At 32.6% G+C, this 18,314-nt stretch overlaps 1 protein-coding gene across 1 annotated transcript; it reads left to right on the forward strand.

The window, feature by feature from the left end:
• Positions 1-1,240: 1,240 nt before the first annotated feature.
• LOC134232215 (uncharacterized) lies at positions 1,241-15,798 on the forward strand. Its single transcript, XM_062714161.1, has 6 exons — positions 1,241-1,378; positions 12,055-12,122; positions 12,247-13,159; positions 13,714-14,247; positions 14,647-14,772; positions 15,656-15,798. Exons 3-6 carry the CDS (start codon positions 12,319-12,321, stop codon positions 15,796-15,798), a joined length of 1,644 nt encoding a protein of 547 aa, XP_062570145.1. The 5' UTR covers positions 1,241-1,378; positions 12,055-12,122; positions 12,247-12,318.
• The last annotated feature ends 2,516 nt before the right edge of the window (positions 15,799-18,314 follow it).

The following is an 18,314-nucleotide window of genomic DNA, read 5'->3' on the forward strand; positions in this document are numbered from 1 at the left end:
TTTTTTTTTCATTTTACAATTGATTTACAGCAAACCTTTATTCTAAAAAATGCCAGCTGTGACATGTGCGAAGAATGCTCTTATTGCTGTTTATCTCAAATTCAAGATATTGTTTCAATTTACAATTGATTTACAGCAAAATATTTTCAATACGCAAGTTTTTTTTAATAAGATGGAATTAATGCATGGGTAAATATTTGTATTAAGGACGGATGATACAAACAAAAAATGGATGCTTGGATAAGTATATATTTTTGGCCGAATTTCATTGCAAATGATGGAAATTTAAAAAAAAATAGAATCTAAAGAAGTTGTAAACCTTCTCTGATGTTCGAAATTTGACCTTTCTGAAACCGTTTTTATAATCCATACAAATATGTTTCACTTCAAATCCCATTTTAGTGAAACTTTTAATAAAACATTAATTATACTATGCGGTAAAACATATTAATTTTTCTCATTAAAACAAACTTGGTACTTTGAGCCATTGAAAAGTGAGGGATCTTTATTGTGCCCATGCCTGTCGTGACACGGAATATCGGTTTTTAAGGTCTAATCCGATGGACTCGCAACAATCACTTCAAAGTGCCGACTGCAGGGCGAACGAACAGTTGCTAGCAATTATTTTATCGTTTTATTCTGAATTTATTCAGAATTAAAGATTAACTATATATTAAAACATTATATATCAGAATGTTCTTTCCCTTTTAAGGATTCAGGGCACGCTACTCGGATTTCAACTCCCTTTTTAGTCCCATTGCTTATTTGAAATCTCTTTTCTAATATTCTCCACAAAAAAAATCTTTTATGGATTGTAAGTACATTTCAAATATTACTGATGAAATAATCCAAAATGAGCAAATAGTTTGTTATGTATGTCACTAAGTCTATATAAATGAATAGTCTCATTCACATTCAACTTAATGTTTGGTAGGATAAAATTTCGGAATCGGTAATTAGTCAGAGTTGTTGCGTATTAGAAAATAATATTCATTATGTTACAGTTATTTCATAAAATATGTTGTAATGTGTTGTAATATGTTCAGCTCTCATTTTATTGCTTTAAAATCTTTAGATAATTTGTTGTTATTATACACTAATGGTCTAATGGTGATCGATTTACACAGAATGGATGCAGTCAGATCATAAAACACGAACACCCTTACATTAAGTCGATACTCGATCAATATGTAAATGTCGTGGAGATCGAAACAAGCAAATGACGGGTACAATTGATTCACAGTGACTGCGGGGCTATAATAGGAGGCGGGATTGTTTTAGGAGAAAGACTTATGCAGTAGATTGTGATCAGAATACATGCTAGGACATTTCCTTATTTTGGTTTGGGTACGATAGTTTATAAATAACCTACCAAAAAGTAAGTAAAATTTCCTTAAAAGCATCTTTTAAGATTATAACTTAGTATGTCCTATGGTCGATACAATGACCTTGTTACAATGTAGCAAATACCGTTTATCATTATGTCAAATGCTGATTGACGTTTTACATATTGATTGTTAAGTCATTTTAAATATACTTAATTATCGACGGATTTCCCGTTATTTCCTGATGAGGACAAGGAGCACTGTGCGGGTGCGACCTGTCCACAGATGATGTTCACTTCTCTATGACACCTAATCCCACCTCTAATGTTTTGGAGGTCCATGTTTGCTGTGCTCCTAATTTGCTTTGTTAAATAGACTTTTGAACTTTAATACAATTAGTTATTTTCATATATTTCATCGGTGATCCTTGTATAGCTTTGTAAATTTTAAATATATAAATGAATACATGCCGTATGTCACTTTGTGTTGATTATATACATAGCATTGAAATAAAATCAATTTATAGTTAACTCTATGTTGATTTAAAACTGTTTAATTGTTAAAAGTTTTATTATTTTCATATGTTTATAATATTCTGATTTGAATACAACCTTAAAGTATAGTAAAGCATTGTCATGAATCTTATTATTAAGTGGTTAAGATTGCTTAAAAAGTATCCTGAAATAAAAATTTTGATTTTATTAATGAAAAAAATATGAATTGAATGTACTATCCTCCAGGTTTACACAATAAGTATACACAACGTTCGCTATATTTCAATAGGAGGAAAATAAATGTGTATAACAGCAGGAAACTGTTGAGGGGTCCCTGGGTCTTGCCCAGGTCCCAATGCAAAGTCCCTGTAAGTAGCAGTGTGGGAGTGGATGGCAGTCCTCCGAATATTTTACCAAAAAAATTATTATTTTAATTCTTTTTTAGGTTTGATCACAAGTAAAAAAAAGTACAACTTTGTCACATTTCTGTCATTTTTAATTCTTACACTGATTCGTTATATGGACTTTTGAAGTTTTGACGAGATGATGATTGATTGATTGTATATTTTTCTCTCACATTGAGACGTCAAGGTATGCCAGTGAAGGGCTTCAAATTTTGACCTTTACTCGGTACTCAGGGCCATTAAGCATTGAGAGATCGTTCCAACGCCTGCCGCTGACACGGGGCCTAGCTTTTTAAGGTCTTATCCAAAGGATCCGCAACTTTCACTTTAAAGTGCCGAGCGCATGGCTAAGGAACAGTTTCTACCCATTTTATCGACTAGGTCAGTCGCGGCCGAGATACGAACTCACGACCTCCCGATCACTGAGCGAGCGCTCTACCGACTGAGCTACCGTGAACGGTTATGAGATGATGGTATCAACTCATGTTATGTTACTTGTAAAGGATTTTCCAATGTATTGATATTAATCACATTTTCATTTGCGTAGTTTACGTACAGGTTCTTGTATAATATTGCCTATTTGCAATAATCATATCTACAAAGGACGATTTTTTCCCTGATGTGTTTTAAAGTGTGTAGAAAATTAAATATTTATTATTAACTTTATTCGAATGTGTAATAATCCACGAGAGAAAATAGGGCAAGGGACATGCAGTCAAATAATGTTACATATCGTGAAAGTTTTAATTTTTAAATCAAAAATATTTTTTATTATAGATAGTAATTTGAAAACAGATTTTGAAAGACAATTCACGAGATTAAACATTGACAAACTAGGTTATATTTATCAGGTTCACGTGTTTTTGGTTTATGAATACACTAATCCTTGCACTGACCCATTATGCTAATGAACAGTGCATTTTCCCCGTTTATTGATGACTCGTTTAAAAAACACTGTACCGATGCTTGTAAACGAAGAGAGAAAAGGTAGTAAAGCAGTAAAGAAGGTATAAGAAAATCAATTCTTATTACTTTGTGCTAGGCAAGTAATTTAAACCATGCCTAAACGCCGTTATGTATTGGTTTTCCATTTCCTGAACTACTATTATTTCCAGCTGTGTTTTGATACCAGATTGGCCATGTCATAAAGTGAATTAATAGTGCTGAAGACAGGAAAAAGCCAAGAAACTTAAATTAATCTGAAATAAATTCATGAGTTGAAAGATATGTAAACAGTTATCATACCATGCAATTGTAATGAACTTTAAATCTTCTGTCGAAAAACAAAAGAATTTATATTCAACGTGCATAAATGTATCAATGAAAGTCAAGTAGTTGGTACACAAGAGAGGTAAATTGAAAGAAATGAAATATTATGCAACACTGTAAAGGCTTACAATGAGAAATCAACGGAAAGTAGAAGTAAAAGTGTAAAAACGGTAATGTTTTTTTAAAACTGAATTTATTTTTATATAACTGTTTTATGTATTATCACAGAACTTAAATACTTATGAAAACTAGTTCTAATTGTAACGGGGACCGTTACAGATGTTCCCCAAACGCTCCCCAACTCCCTTTTTGTGAAAATTTCCTTCAAAAACTTTTTTCAATATGCTTAGTATCGCAGGATTTCATAAAAGAATTTTAAAAGCTACATTGATATCAACTTTTTGTCATTTAACGCATTGTTCGCAACGCACGTGCATGCATATGCAAGGTGATCATGACATGTTTTCTAAATCATTAACATATCTTTATATTCCAGAAATCAATAAAGTCATAAAAATATAAATTTTACCGTTTTTCAAACATATTGTTCATTTTACGCATTGCGTGTGCGCATGTGCATGCAAGCACGTCCTGGCATTCAATTTTGATAGCAATATCATGTAGGAATCCATAATACCTATTCATATTCTAAACTTCATCCTGTTTTGTTGAGAAACAAGAAAGATATACTCATGTAAAGTTTCAGCCAATCAGATTGCAGCACACGTGGATTTATGTGCTTTCATGACAATTTTTATATATCATGCGGTAGATCTTCATAATATGTGACTAAGTTCAAAATTTCAAAGGATTATCACGTAAAACAAGAAAAATATTGAGACTTTAGTTTCAGCCAATAAGAGCAAAGCGCTCGTGTATGCGCGTAAGATCTGGCAATTTTGACCATGTCATCTTGTCCATACTACTACTATATTCATGCATTGTGAGTTTCAAAAAATTCCATCAAGAAATAGAAAAGTTACGGTTTCATCCATTATCTTAGTAATTTCACATGTTGCACGTGCGCGCTCTTGCCAGCACACGAACATGTACGGGCCTTCATGAAAATTATTATATATCATGCTGTAGATCTTCATGCTGTGTGACTTAGTTCAAAATTTCAAAGGATTATCACGTAAAACAAGAAAGATATTGAGACTTTAGTTTCAGCCAATAAGAGCAAAGCGCTCGTGCATGCGCGTAAGATCTGGCAATTTTGACCATGTCATCTTGTCCATACTACTACTATATTCATGCATTGTGAGTTTCAAAAAATTCCATCAAGAAATAGAAAAGTTACGGTTTCATCCATTATCTTAGTAATTTCACATGTTGCACGTGCACGCTCTTGTCAGCACACGAGCATGTACGGGTTTTCATGAAAATTATCTTAGTAATTTCATATTATATAATAGTATTAATAATAATATAATAATATTATATATCATGCTGTAGATCTTCATATTGTGTGACTAAGTTCAAAATTTCAAAGGATTATCACGTAAAACAAGAAAGATATTGAGACTTTAGTTTCAGCCAATCAGAGTGAAGCGCACGTGCATGCGCGTGAGATCTTGCTATTTTGACCATGTCAACACGTCTATACTACTAATATATACTTATATTATGAGTATCAAAGCATATAATCAAAAAATAGAAAAGTTACGGCTGTATCTATTATTTTGGTCATTTCACGCGTTGCACGTGCACGCTCTTGCAAGCAAGTGCGCGCAAAATGACCTTCGTTCCGCAAATCTAAATAACATGCCTACTGACCCTAAAAAGGTTTCACCTAAGTCGGATGTGTAGTTTACAAGATCATTCGCGGAAAAGATTTTCCCAGGAAGAAGAAAAATAATAATAATAATAATAATAAGAAACAGAGTAAAAACAATATGTTCCCCAACTTTGTTTGGGGAACATAATAACATATTATAAACCACTCCGTTCTGTTTAATGTTTAAAAGGGTGCTGACGTTTTATCAAAATGGATATTATTCCTGTGAAACTGAAATTTTCATAACACATGGGTAAAGGTGTCATGGAAAAATATATTACAAATTTGAAGATGAACTAGAGTTACCAGGAGCAGTGAATTATATAAATGATCTAACCTCCTCTAATATGAATATAATGGCAGTGTCCATGTTTTGCAATGGGAAATCTAAAATATGCGTAGGATGAAGAAGTAATAGAAGGTGGACAACGGCGATATGTAAAAAAAAATTCTATGAAAACTTCATTCAGTGCGCAGGTACGATAAGGCTTCCCAGAGAATATTGTAGTGTACTCTGTGCAAGCACTTCTCTGAACTACAAATGTATGACGTCATGATTGAAAATGACGTCAAGTAACTGCATACTTGAGCTGTAATGATGGGGAGAGTCAAATAAACTTTACACCTTATTTCAATCTGCATATACAGATGCAGAATGCTAGTTTAAACTAAATGTGTTTTTATAATTTTTTTTTCCAAAAATCATATATATCAGAATAATTTAGATAACTTGCTTTATTACTCTTGTTTAAGAGTCAGCGTGTTAAATTCAAACTACGTACGAAAATATACGTTTGACATTTACCCTTTTTCATACCCGTGGACAGAGGCATAATTCATAATATATATATAAAAGAGCCTGGCGCAGGTCATTAATGAGGATGTATTTAATATATTTTGTGGAAATATATAAGAGGAGTTTCCTCTAACTGAATCCTGCTTGGGAAAAATGTTTGATGGCTTTGTTTTAAAACAAATGACGATATTTAGCGGAAAATACCCCCAGATCTGTCGGTAAGTTGAAGTTAATGTGAAATATTTTGTACCAAAGAGATAGCATAAATTTTCCCAAGCACATTTCGGGTTCACAAGGATGCAACGAGTTTATTTATGTAACAAAAAGTTCATAATAATTGTGTTAATAACCTGCACCGAAACGATTTATGTGAAACATTCCAAAAAAGAAGAAATGACCGTCACGTGATCAACAAGCTCACGTGATATCGTTAACAAATATGTTTATATAATAGCCAAGAGAACTCTCTATATGAATTGGGCTTTCTTAAGTACAAAACTTAAAAAAAAAACTCAAAATCAACGCAATGCAGTTTTAGGATTTAAATGCATTTTAAGCTCCGGGAAGCATTCTCAGTATTGTGTGGTGTAAGAGAAATTGCGCATAAAAGAATGGTATATCTAAAGCGGAACAAACAGATGGACGGACATCCCGATTAATAAATACCCTCCCGCTTTTCAAGCAGGGGGTATAAAGAAAAAGGACTACGCAGCATTGTTAAGGCTTGAAAAAGGGGGCGGGGCCTAATTTATATGGGAAAAGTTTACTGTGACGTCACACAAAAATATGACTTTTATGTATTTCTCATAATACTCGAAAATGAAATAATTTGCAACTTTAAACTGAATAAGCATAATAAACAACAGTATAACTTATCAATGCATTAAAAAAGGTTGCTAGTTTAATCCCAGGTAGCTCGTTATAAACAAAACATTAATCTCGATGAACTTGTAAACATGACGTCATATTGGTAAAAATGACGTTTTTCATGTGCTATGAGAGGCAGATTGAGGAATTTTTTAACAATGACAAATGCGTTTTATTATCAAATGGAATATTATTTACAGGTTTTAAATAGTCGATTAATACCAATGTATATCCTTTGTTTAGTGCGATTATTAATTAACTACCAAGAGAATGTATTTTATTAATTATGTCGTGTTTTTATGTACATGTTACGTATATTTTACATCGAGGTGCATCATAAAATCGTACTTTCGCAAGGGCATACACTGCATAGATCTAAACCATTTTTTGAATATAGATAAATGATATTTTCCTTAACTTGTAAAGTGCTGCTGCTTTCTTCAAATCGGGGGCGTGATTTTATAAGTACACAAAATATTTGGTAAAAGTCAAACATATTTTTTACATTGGCATATTTACTTAAAAGTTTAACAATTAAAACGCGAATTCTATTCAAAGCAGCAGCACTTTTCAGAAAATACAAAGTATGTAGAAACAATTAATAGCTTGAATTTTTAATTTTAACTAGGGTATGCCCTTGCGATATTGAAATTTGTTTATGACCTACATTCAGTACACGAACTATGCATTCATCACGTGACTGTCCATCGATGGGACTAAACTTCATACAGTACAGTTTGGGTTGTACTATGCTATTTCCATAAGTATTAAAGTTCTGTGATAATAAAACAGCTTAATTAAAATAAATTCAATTTTTAAAAAAAACCCTTTTTCTCGTCTATTTTCCGTTGATTTCTCATAGTAGGCCTTAACAGTGATGCGTAATGTAGGCACGCAAGCATTATAGTCTATGCATTTATGTTTTGCTATTCGATGTGTCTGAATGTCTTTTTCAAGATTGTTGCAACACAAAAAAATCTGAAAAAGTTGTCTATATTTAAATAATAATATTGTTCTCTTGCTAAACCTCCCGATGAAAGATTCTATTATACACCATGTTCAACTCCCATGAGTACTTTCATTACTTTTGTTTTTTTGCATATCAAAGATCATTAAAGTCAAGGATTTGAATTTCACGAGTGGCTTAATCAAGAAAATGTAATATTTTTTTTTATTTGTAAAGACAAGGAGTCCAATTTCAATAATAAAAGTAACCAAATTTTAAAAAAATCTTATTTATGTAATTCTAAAGTTGTTATCGTCTACACACATAAAAAAGAATAATCAATAAAAACCTTTATTTCCATATTGGCATATTTTATTTCCTTCAGTATACATTTAATAATTCTACAAATTCAGTCAAGGGGATCCGACCCCCCCCCCCCCCCCCCCCCCCGCGCATGGTTTACTTTTTCCCTAAGCGGGGGACACAAATTCTCTGAATTAGCTTGTTTTACTTGTAATGTTGTTGAGGTTTGGTCCTCTGGGTTATTTTTGTGAAAAGCTGATTTTATTGTTGTTTCTGTCGAAAAGTATCCACTGTCTCCAAAATGTACGGGTAGTTCTAATTTTAATAATCTGTTCTCTGTATCAATTTCAATGGTTGCTCTTTAATATTTTGTTAATAAACAAATTACTTTGAATGCAAACTGAACCGAATTGTCATTTTGCGAAGAATTATAAAACTAAAAAGTAATATCTAATTCGTATAATTATTTTGTGATACATTATACATCCAAGTAGATATGTAAAATAATAATAAAAAAAATAATACGTGTTTAAAATACATGACTCGAAAGTTGCAAATTAAACGATATACGTATTATTATTCCTAAAAATACTAAGAATGATATTTTTCATCATTGTACTTAACACACATAACCAAAATATGGATCAGAGACCTCAACTGATTTAAACACTTTATATTCAATACCATCAAGTCACCCATTAGGCGTAGTGGCTAGAACGCCTGTTCTAAGATTGCGGAGGGAGTCGGTGATCCTTACCTCGAGGGCTCAAATCTAATTGTGGGACGTGGCGAGCGGTCCTTTATTCAGATGAGACCAAACTTAGTTTAAACTAGTAAACCGGGGTCCCGTGTCGCAGTAGGTGTTGGCAAGAAAAAGATTCCTCACTGCTCAATGGGCGTAAAATTCCAAGTAAAGGACAGAATATGCAGCTCTTAAAGTGGTGGCGTCTACATATTAGTGAAAATTCTCGAAAGGGTCGATTACACCAACTCGTTACAGTTCTTTGATTAATAAAAAAGTTGAATGAGAACTAAGGGGCTAAAAGGAACAAGGGTAGTCGTTTCGACAATTTAAGAAGGGAGAAGTGAAAGGGGCTTGTCCTTGGATATTTTCTTGGGTGGAGTCTTGGGTATTCAGTTGGTAGAGCAATACAAATGTTTATAAAATCCGTACCCAAATATATAAGAACGTAGGACTAAACTCATGCAAAATAAGAGTCAAAAATATCAATTCCAAAAAGAGTACAAAAGAGAGGGAAAGGGATTCAAATTAAGAAAGAATCAAAATTAGAATGGTTCCCAAAAATGACGTTTTCCGGCAAAACAGGTTTTTTGTGCTCAGAGAGTATTCATGGTCCCGGATATAAAAATATATTTCATCGGCTGTCTTACTATTACCTGAAACCTACGCTTTGTCCGTAGGTCTGTCCGTTGACTAATTAAACCAAATTGGAACCACCCTCAAATACAATTACATGCAACCCATGCTTTTTCTGTAGGTCTGTCCGTTGACTAATGAATCCAAATTGGCACCACCCTCGTACAAAGGTTCATGCAAACACACATTACATCCATAACAAAATGATCTACAAAATTATAGTTCATCGTACCAACAACAACATCAAATTTGTTCCATTAAGATAATTATAGTTCATGGAAATAAAGTCCCTTTTCAAATTTAGTCATTGTATGCGGTACACTAATATTGTACTACCTGGTATAGTAAACTTTTATTTTACTTTACTGTCACTACCATATTCACTATCAATAAATAAAATAATTATGATAAGTTTAAAATGTTCAAATAAATTGTCCATTCTAAACCCTAAAGGTTTACAGAAGTTGACGCAACGTGGAAACCTCAACTCAACTTTGTTTCAGCATGAAACATCAACATTGAAAAAAAGGTTGAACATTGGTTGCAATTTATCTAAATTTTGATAGAATATTTTGGTTAGTTGATATTCGATTGAAATCACGTTGAATTCATAATGCACTTTGCTTTATAAAAAATATGAACTTTTCAATTTCTAATAAAAGTTTCTATTAAACTTGCAAACTTTGTACGTGTTTTAAATTTTTCTTAAGTAAGTATACTGCACTTTCACGTTTTCGGGACTTTCACATTTTTGAAATGTAATTTAATTAAATAAATTAATATGTAATGCATTTAATTTATTATGAACAATTATATTTTCTAACAATGCATATACATAGCAAAATGACATTGACTTAGCGTAAAAAAAATCTTACGATTCTAACTATAATAAATAGGGTGCTAAATTGCCCTTGTTTCAAAGTTAAATTTTCGTAACTTCTTTTTGCACGTTGAAAATGTGCTGCATCCTCCATTTTATTTCAACATTGAAATCAGTACATATTCAACGCAGCAATTTTTAACATTGTTTAAACAATAAAATAAGAGAAAATATTCGATGTTGAAAATATTTTGCATCTTCAAAGAAATATCTACAAATATTTAACGTTGAAAATATGTTGCAGCTTAAACGTTGTTTAATCAATGAAATAACACTCAACATTAAACGTTGAAAATACTATGAATCATCAATCTTGCTTCAACGTTGAAATATAGACAAACATTCAATGTTGTTGAAGATATGTGACAGCTTCGGCGTTTTATCAACATTGAAATATCGTCAAATATTTAACATTGAAAATAGGGTAGGGTGGTGTAATTTCGACCGACTATTTTTTTTTTTTTGTACTTAAGGGTTTTTAAAGTATGTCACTGTTATGTTTTGCTACAACTTTTACTGGATCCTTTTACCTTCAGAATACCTTTTATCTCTCAGATTACATCGATTTTGTATATATTTTTGGTCATAATATGAAATAATTGCGTTCGATTTACAAGATATGTGTGTTGGGTAATTTCGACAGCACACGGGGTATTTTCGACCGATGAGCCAATACAAAGGAAATAATTGGCGTCAGCTCTAATACATAAAAAAATTGAATTAAAATTTCTCTGCTGTACACCATAAAAGATGGAGTAAAAATATTGACCCCCAAAAAATGAAAATATTCAAAATGTACTTAATTCGAAGACATCGAGTGCACAAGATATGTCTATGACGCCGATTTGCCAATTGGTAAAGGCTTGCTACACATGTACAAATGTACATGTGCAGGTATCTTAACCGCATTAAAATAAAACAAATGATTTTTCAGTATTGTAGTACTAGTTTCTACAAGGTATAAATGCACATAATTCTTATCCTAATATTTTTTTTCGGACGATCATGAATTCTTTCTGGTGACAGAAAGTAAATTGCGTCATTTTACATTGGTCGAAGTTCCCCACTGACGCCGTATTCATGTAGGGACAACCTCGACCGATTTCTGTTCAGCTGATTTGCAATTTAATTTGTAAAAATTAGTTCGCCGTAGTGGCAAAAGATACGCGGTATACTCGTCTGTAATTTTTCATGTGATAAAGCCTATTCTTTGATGTAATTTCTCAATAACGATCTTAATAACACTCATGGAAATAAAATTAATTTGGACACAATATATTAAAAATACGTTTTCTTTCGGCATAATATAAAGTACATACACAATTATACGCCATAAACAAAAAATATAAGGGTATTTATGAACGGTCGAAATAACACCACCATACCCTATGTTGCTTTTTCCACGTTGTTTCAACGTTTAAATACGGTTGAGGATTCAACGTCGAATCCTCAACGTCGAAACAATGATGAACTTTAGTCACTTAACGTTGCAACATTTATTCCACTTCCTTTCAACGTTAAAACACCACTGTGTGCATGCTGGATCATCAGTATATGGGTTAACCTTTATAAATTTTGAATGGCATACAATTTTTAATAATATATTTTCTTGTAGATTTCACTGTGGCTACCTTCACCCTGGTTTCACAGAGACAATGAGAGAATCCAGCACTAATTGTAAAGGTATTTATATGTGCATTAGCTGTAAGATCTATTCAATTATTTTAACATCTATACATGTATATTGTAAAAAGAGTAGTGTATCTGAATGATATAGATATTTTTAGTACAATATTGTGATTTTCAGACAAAGAAATCAACATTACTCTGTTATGATTACAACGAGAAAACGATGAGAAGAAATGAGTGTCTGCTGTAAATGATGTATGAATTAGTATTACAGAAATCCGTCACAGTACCAGGTGTTAATAGTGTTGGTCACATTTCACATGTGACATCGGATCAGGTCTGGATCAGTGATGGAACTAAAAGTCTTATCTTAACAAACACGCTAGGGGATGAGCTACAGCATCTGAAAGATGTACTTACAACTTTTACTGGAGTACACACAGTGAACATTGACGGTGATTTAATTTATATAGACAGGAAATATAATATCAGCAAACTGTGTACAGAAAACAAATTAAGAACATTATTAATAAACTTAACAGAACCGTGGGAACCACAGTGTGTCTACAGCTCCCCCTCCACTGGAGACTTGTTAGTCGGGATGAGGTACTACACTAATCTTACAAATATAGGCAAGGTAGTGAGGTATAACTCCACAGGAAAAATTATCCAGACCATACAGCACAACAACATCACAGGTCAGGGACTGTATAGTAGACCTAAATACATCACAGAGAACCGCAATGGAGATGTTATTGTGTCTGACTTGTACCGTTTTGCTGTAGTGGTGACAGATCGTGACGGTAATTACCGGTTCTCCTACACAGGTCCTCCACCAGCACACCAACTAAAACCACTAGGAATCTGTACTGACGCGCTGTCACACATTCTGGTGTGTGATTTTATCACTTGGTCAGTACAGATGTTAGATCAGCATGGTAAATTTCTATCACAGATATTACTACACGGTATAGACAAACCACAATGCCTGAGTTATGATGAAGAAACGCACCTACTGTGGGTAGGGGCATATAACAACTACACCGTAAAAATATATAAAGTGGTAGATGGGGACTCTCTGACAGATACATGTAAGTTAAACATTCTGGTACTAGTATATTTGAAATTTTGTATCAAAATTTATCATTAATCTACAGATAAGTAGACACTATGTTATAGGTGTGATTGTTGGGAACACCATTATTAAATAACTTTGACTTGAATACGTATAATTGCAAGTACTTAATGAATTTAGATAATCGTACAAATTATATTCAGATCATGATTATACATAGTTAAAGTTAATTCTATTCACCTATTAGGATAGGGGCATACTGTTTTACCCTTGTAAGTCTGTCCATTTGTTTAGTTGTGTTTGATTCTTGAAACTTTAGCACACTCTTTAGTTTAGTATGTTATATGGTGTGATTTCTTTATAGTAAAAATCCAACATCTACTTTTTATCCATGCGTCTGTCCATGCTAATATATTTACATCGATATCAAACTGGATATTGCTTTTTGAAATGAAGGTTTATTGTAAAAGTTTTATCTTTATTTGAAGACTTAATTTATCTCATTTTTGCAAAGCAAGTATTTAATTCAAGATACCAATAAATGTGAAACTTAAATATTTATTTTTACAGTGGTTCCCACATTGCCTCCAGTCCCTCAGAACCTTATTCTCTCTCCAAGTACCCTGAGAACGCCTCAACCTGCAAGTTCACAAGACAGACCTCAACTGGAGTCAACCTACCCAAGGACTGTATTAACAGCCCAAATCACGTCTACAAGTACCCTGGTACGGCCTCGTTCTCCACTGTCACAAGAAAGAGTAGAGTCCATCCACCCATGGACTGCATCACCAGACGTTTGTCCATCGACTAGAAGTACAATGGAAGACTTTGGACCTCCAAATACACAAGAAATACGGGAATTCAGTTACCCATGGACTGCACCTTCATCCACTGTCACATCTGCTACTACACTAGAAGGGCTTAGATCTCCACTTACACAAGGAAGACATCAACTGGAGTCCACTTATCCATGGATACCACCAGCCCATATGTCATCAATAAGAAGTACCCTGGAACAACTTGGACCTCCAGGTACACGAGAAAGACCTCAACTGGTGTCCAGTCACCTCTCGACCACACACCCAGTCGATGTCACACCTACACGTACAATTTAATGCCTTGAATTTGATTAAAATTTAATATAAAGTTTTGTTTTTCTATTTGTTTTAAATTTAGATGCATCTGCATTACTTACTGTTATTCTATAAAGATTAGCAAACATGTTAATTTGAAATAGATATATGCATTAAGTTTATCCCCTTGAAAAAAATGTTTTTGACCACAGGCAGCATGATTAATATCACTGGGTTAAGTATGGACTACAAATGGGAGTTTGGATTGGGCTATGTTTAAGTAAGAAATTTTTTTTAGGCGTTATACATCACAGATTTGATCCAAGGTCAATGACTTTAAAGAAAACAATGTAGGACAAGGTAATTATAATTAAATAGATTAGTTTTGATGTTTACATATAAAGTGTATGTTATATACATTATGTTTCAGAACACCCTATAGAATTTGAAAGAGAATTTGATGATTTCCCAAGTAGTTCCACAAAGACTGTCCCAGTCTCTGAAAGTCCACCACCAAGAAAGACGCGTAAGCTGGTGCAACGGGGAAATATCAAAGGTATGAATAATATTATAAGAAACACTAAAAAAGACTTTGGTTTTAAAAATTGCCATAAATCTAGTTGTCTACATTATGTGCATAGAATTGTGATGTTAAGCTCCTCTTAATACTGGTAGGAAATCAGATCGTTTTATAAGTACATGGATATGGCTATATTGATTGACTGATTGATTGTATGTTGTTTACGTCCTATTACGTCTATTTGTTAATTTCAAGTCCAATTCATTGGGCTAGAAAGGGTCTGTGATTTTTTATGTGAATGCTTAAGAAGTTTTAATTGAGGAGCAGCCAGATTACAGACTAAATTATATGTATTCCTTTATCTTTCATGATATTTAATTCTTGACTCTGTGTTTGGTGTAAGGTAAATATTGAGGATCATTTTTGGAGGAAATCATTGATTTAAGGATTCACCGTGTAGTTAGGAAACTATGCTAGGGCATACGATATTGGGAAATGTACGAGACATTCCACTCCATTGCCCTGCCCCATGACGTCAAATTTTACTATAAAAAAATTTCCCATAAAACAAGATAAAAATATAGTGATTGTTTATCTACTGCAGTCAAATATCTACATCCATAAAAAAAAAAAAAAAAAAAAACAACGAAGGAATTTTTTTATTTTGATCAAAGCAATTTTGTTAACTTTAATTCTAAGTGTGACCTAGATTAAGGTTGTCGGAAGCACAGACAACGCCATATTTAATGCAATATTACAGTTTCTGAAACGGGAGTTGGTCAGGAAACCGATTTGTGTGAATGTTAAAATATACATGTAGTTGAGTTCCTTATGAAGTCGGATGGTAATGACTGAAAGACGATGCATGTATCAGATGATGGAATGTATGTGGCTGTGCCAATTTCTTGACATGATTCAGATGGGCTGTTTACGACAGTGGAGTTCTCAGCCTCACCAGACATCGGTGATAGTAGACAGTGTTGTCATGTCAGTTGTATTGATATACATTTGAGGAGTGTCTACGCAGCATTGTTAAGGCTTGAAAAGGTGGACAGAGCCTAATTTATACAGGAAAAGTTTACTGTGACGTCACACAAAAATATGATTTTTTGTATTTCTCATAATACCTGAAAATGAAATATTTTGCAAATTTTAACTGTATTAGCATAATAAACAACAATATAACTTATCAATGCATTAAAAAAGTTTCTTGTTAAATCCCATGTACCTGATTTTAAACAAAGCACTGATCATGATGAACTTGTAAACATGACATTGTATTGGTAAAAATGACGTATTTCATGTGCTGTGAGAGGCAGATTGGGGAATTTTTTTAACAATGAAAAATGCGTTTTATTATTTACATGTTTTAAATAGTCGATAAATACCAACGTACAGTCCCTGAAACGTTCTACTTTCCCACCTGAACGGTGAGCGAACGCTGAACGAACGGTGAACGAACGCAAAGCGAACGGTGAACGAACGGTGAACGAACGGTGTGTGAACGCTGAACGCAACTTGGTGAACGATGTGTGAACGGAGAACGGTGAATGAACGCAGAACGCGAACGGAGCGCAAACGGTGAACGGTGAACGAACGGTGAACGCAAGATGAACGATTTATTCGGAATGCATCAGATTTTTTCCTTGCATTTAAATTATTCTGTTATATTCTAATGTTAGATGCTAAAATATAAATAAACAATAAATAAATAAGTGAATAAATAATTAAAACATTTTTTCTGCACATACAATTGATGTTTTAAATCAATATTTTAATAACACGATTTTTATTGCCGTAAAACATGTGTGTTTGTTACCGAATACCTGTCGTATAAAAGATAAAATTAATTCACTAATAAAATAAATTTGCTTATTCTTTTGACTATTAAAATAATGTGGACTTCAGAAGAGAAAACTACTATACTTACAGAATGAATTATTAGATTAAACTAAATGATATATATTTCGATGTCACGGCGATTCCGTGTAAAATACCGATTTTTTTTATTACTTTATAAAGGTTTGTTGACATATTGCACCATTCACTCGTATTAAAAAAAAATTATGCAATAATATTATATATTTATTAGTAATTTTATTTTGTCTGGTTATTTTCTAAGCTAAGTTTTACATGCAAATGTATATCTGAAGACATTTCCCGACAATGATTATACTCGGACAAGATAATGGATAGAAGCATTCAAATTATTTGTAATAGATTAGAATTTCAGAACTAAATAAATAATAAATATATTGTCATAGTTTTTATTTAACATGACAAATGTAATAGCGATAGAAAGAGAGAGAGAGAGAGAGAGAGAGAGAGAGAGAGAGAGAGAGAGAGAGAGAGATTTGTTGCATCGAATAAAAATTCATATATTAATTTTTTTTCTAATATTCCAGGCAGTCAAAGTAATCATTTTTTATTAACAAATCCATTTGACATTAAGCATCGGTTTTTTTCCTTCAAGTTCAAACGATTCACTCCAAGTGCACGTGCTTGTCCTGTCAATCAAAATAATTCGACACAATGGAGGTGTTTAAATCTCGCTTCACTGAACATGCCTAAGTCAAAGAGACACTTCGTATTACCGAGAAGTTTTAACATTTTGTTTACATCATTTTTAAATTTGATTTTCGCTTTTCTACGGAAAAAATGAATAACTAATTGCAATACATGTATATTCCCACGAAAGATTAAGTTTGAAATTGAATTTAAAACATAATCCCTGCCAAATCAAAATACCACTGTCGGCACATGTATGTATATAATGACTGTTTTGATGTTTGTATAAAGAATATTTTTTTTCTGTGTTACATGTACAATACACATTGAATATTAATTAATATATACTGAAAATACTGACTAAGAATTTGATTTCGGGAGAAAGGGTGCCGGGGGGGCTGTTAAGCATACTGAATGGCAAACGTATATTTAGTTACTTGAAGGTAGGTTTTTTTCTTTGTAATGATACACTTTATTTACGTGATGTAGAACCAAAAATTCTATTGTAATAAATTTTAAACAGTTTGTATTGTCTAAAATTTAGAATCACACTAACAATTTAATTCGCTCTACAAATATTTAATTAACTGAATATCTGTAGTACTATTCTTAATTCTCAGACATATATATAGTTCTAGCAAGTTTGTTTTTATTTTTTCTTTAAAAACTTGTTAGACATATTTTTTTTTGTATTCCTGTCTTGTAAAATTATTATTCATCTATTAACGATTTTTTGTCGTCTTTTATATTATAACGAAATGCCGCGCTTTAAATATTTGTTTAGGGACATTGCCCTTATTTAAATTTAATATTTTAGCATCGTTCTACTTACATGTATGTTCTTAATGTATTTTTTCCAGGGAAAAATAGATAAAGTAATAGCTAAGTTATAATAATAGAAATATATATATATCGTAGATACTTTTTGCATTGAAATAATTATTCTTTAAACACGATATCTTAGTTATTTAATTAAAAAACGTGTTAATCCTTACCATCAAAAAGATAAGTCCTTTCACTTCGGAGTTCCGAATGACAATAAAGACTGAACGATAAGTGAACGGTGAACG

The sequence above is a fragment of the Saccostrea cucullata genome, unplaced genomic scaffold (genome assembly GCF_032062105.1).
Source record: "Saccostrea cucullata isolate Sc308-1 unplaced genomic scaffold, CSIRO_AGI_Scuc_v1 ctg408, whole genome shotgun sequence".
Taxonomy (NCBI): Eukaryota; Metazoa; Mollusca; class Bivalvia; order Ostreida; family Ostreidae; genus Saccostrea; species Saccostrea cuccullata.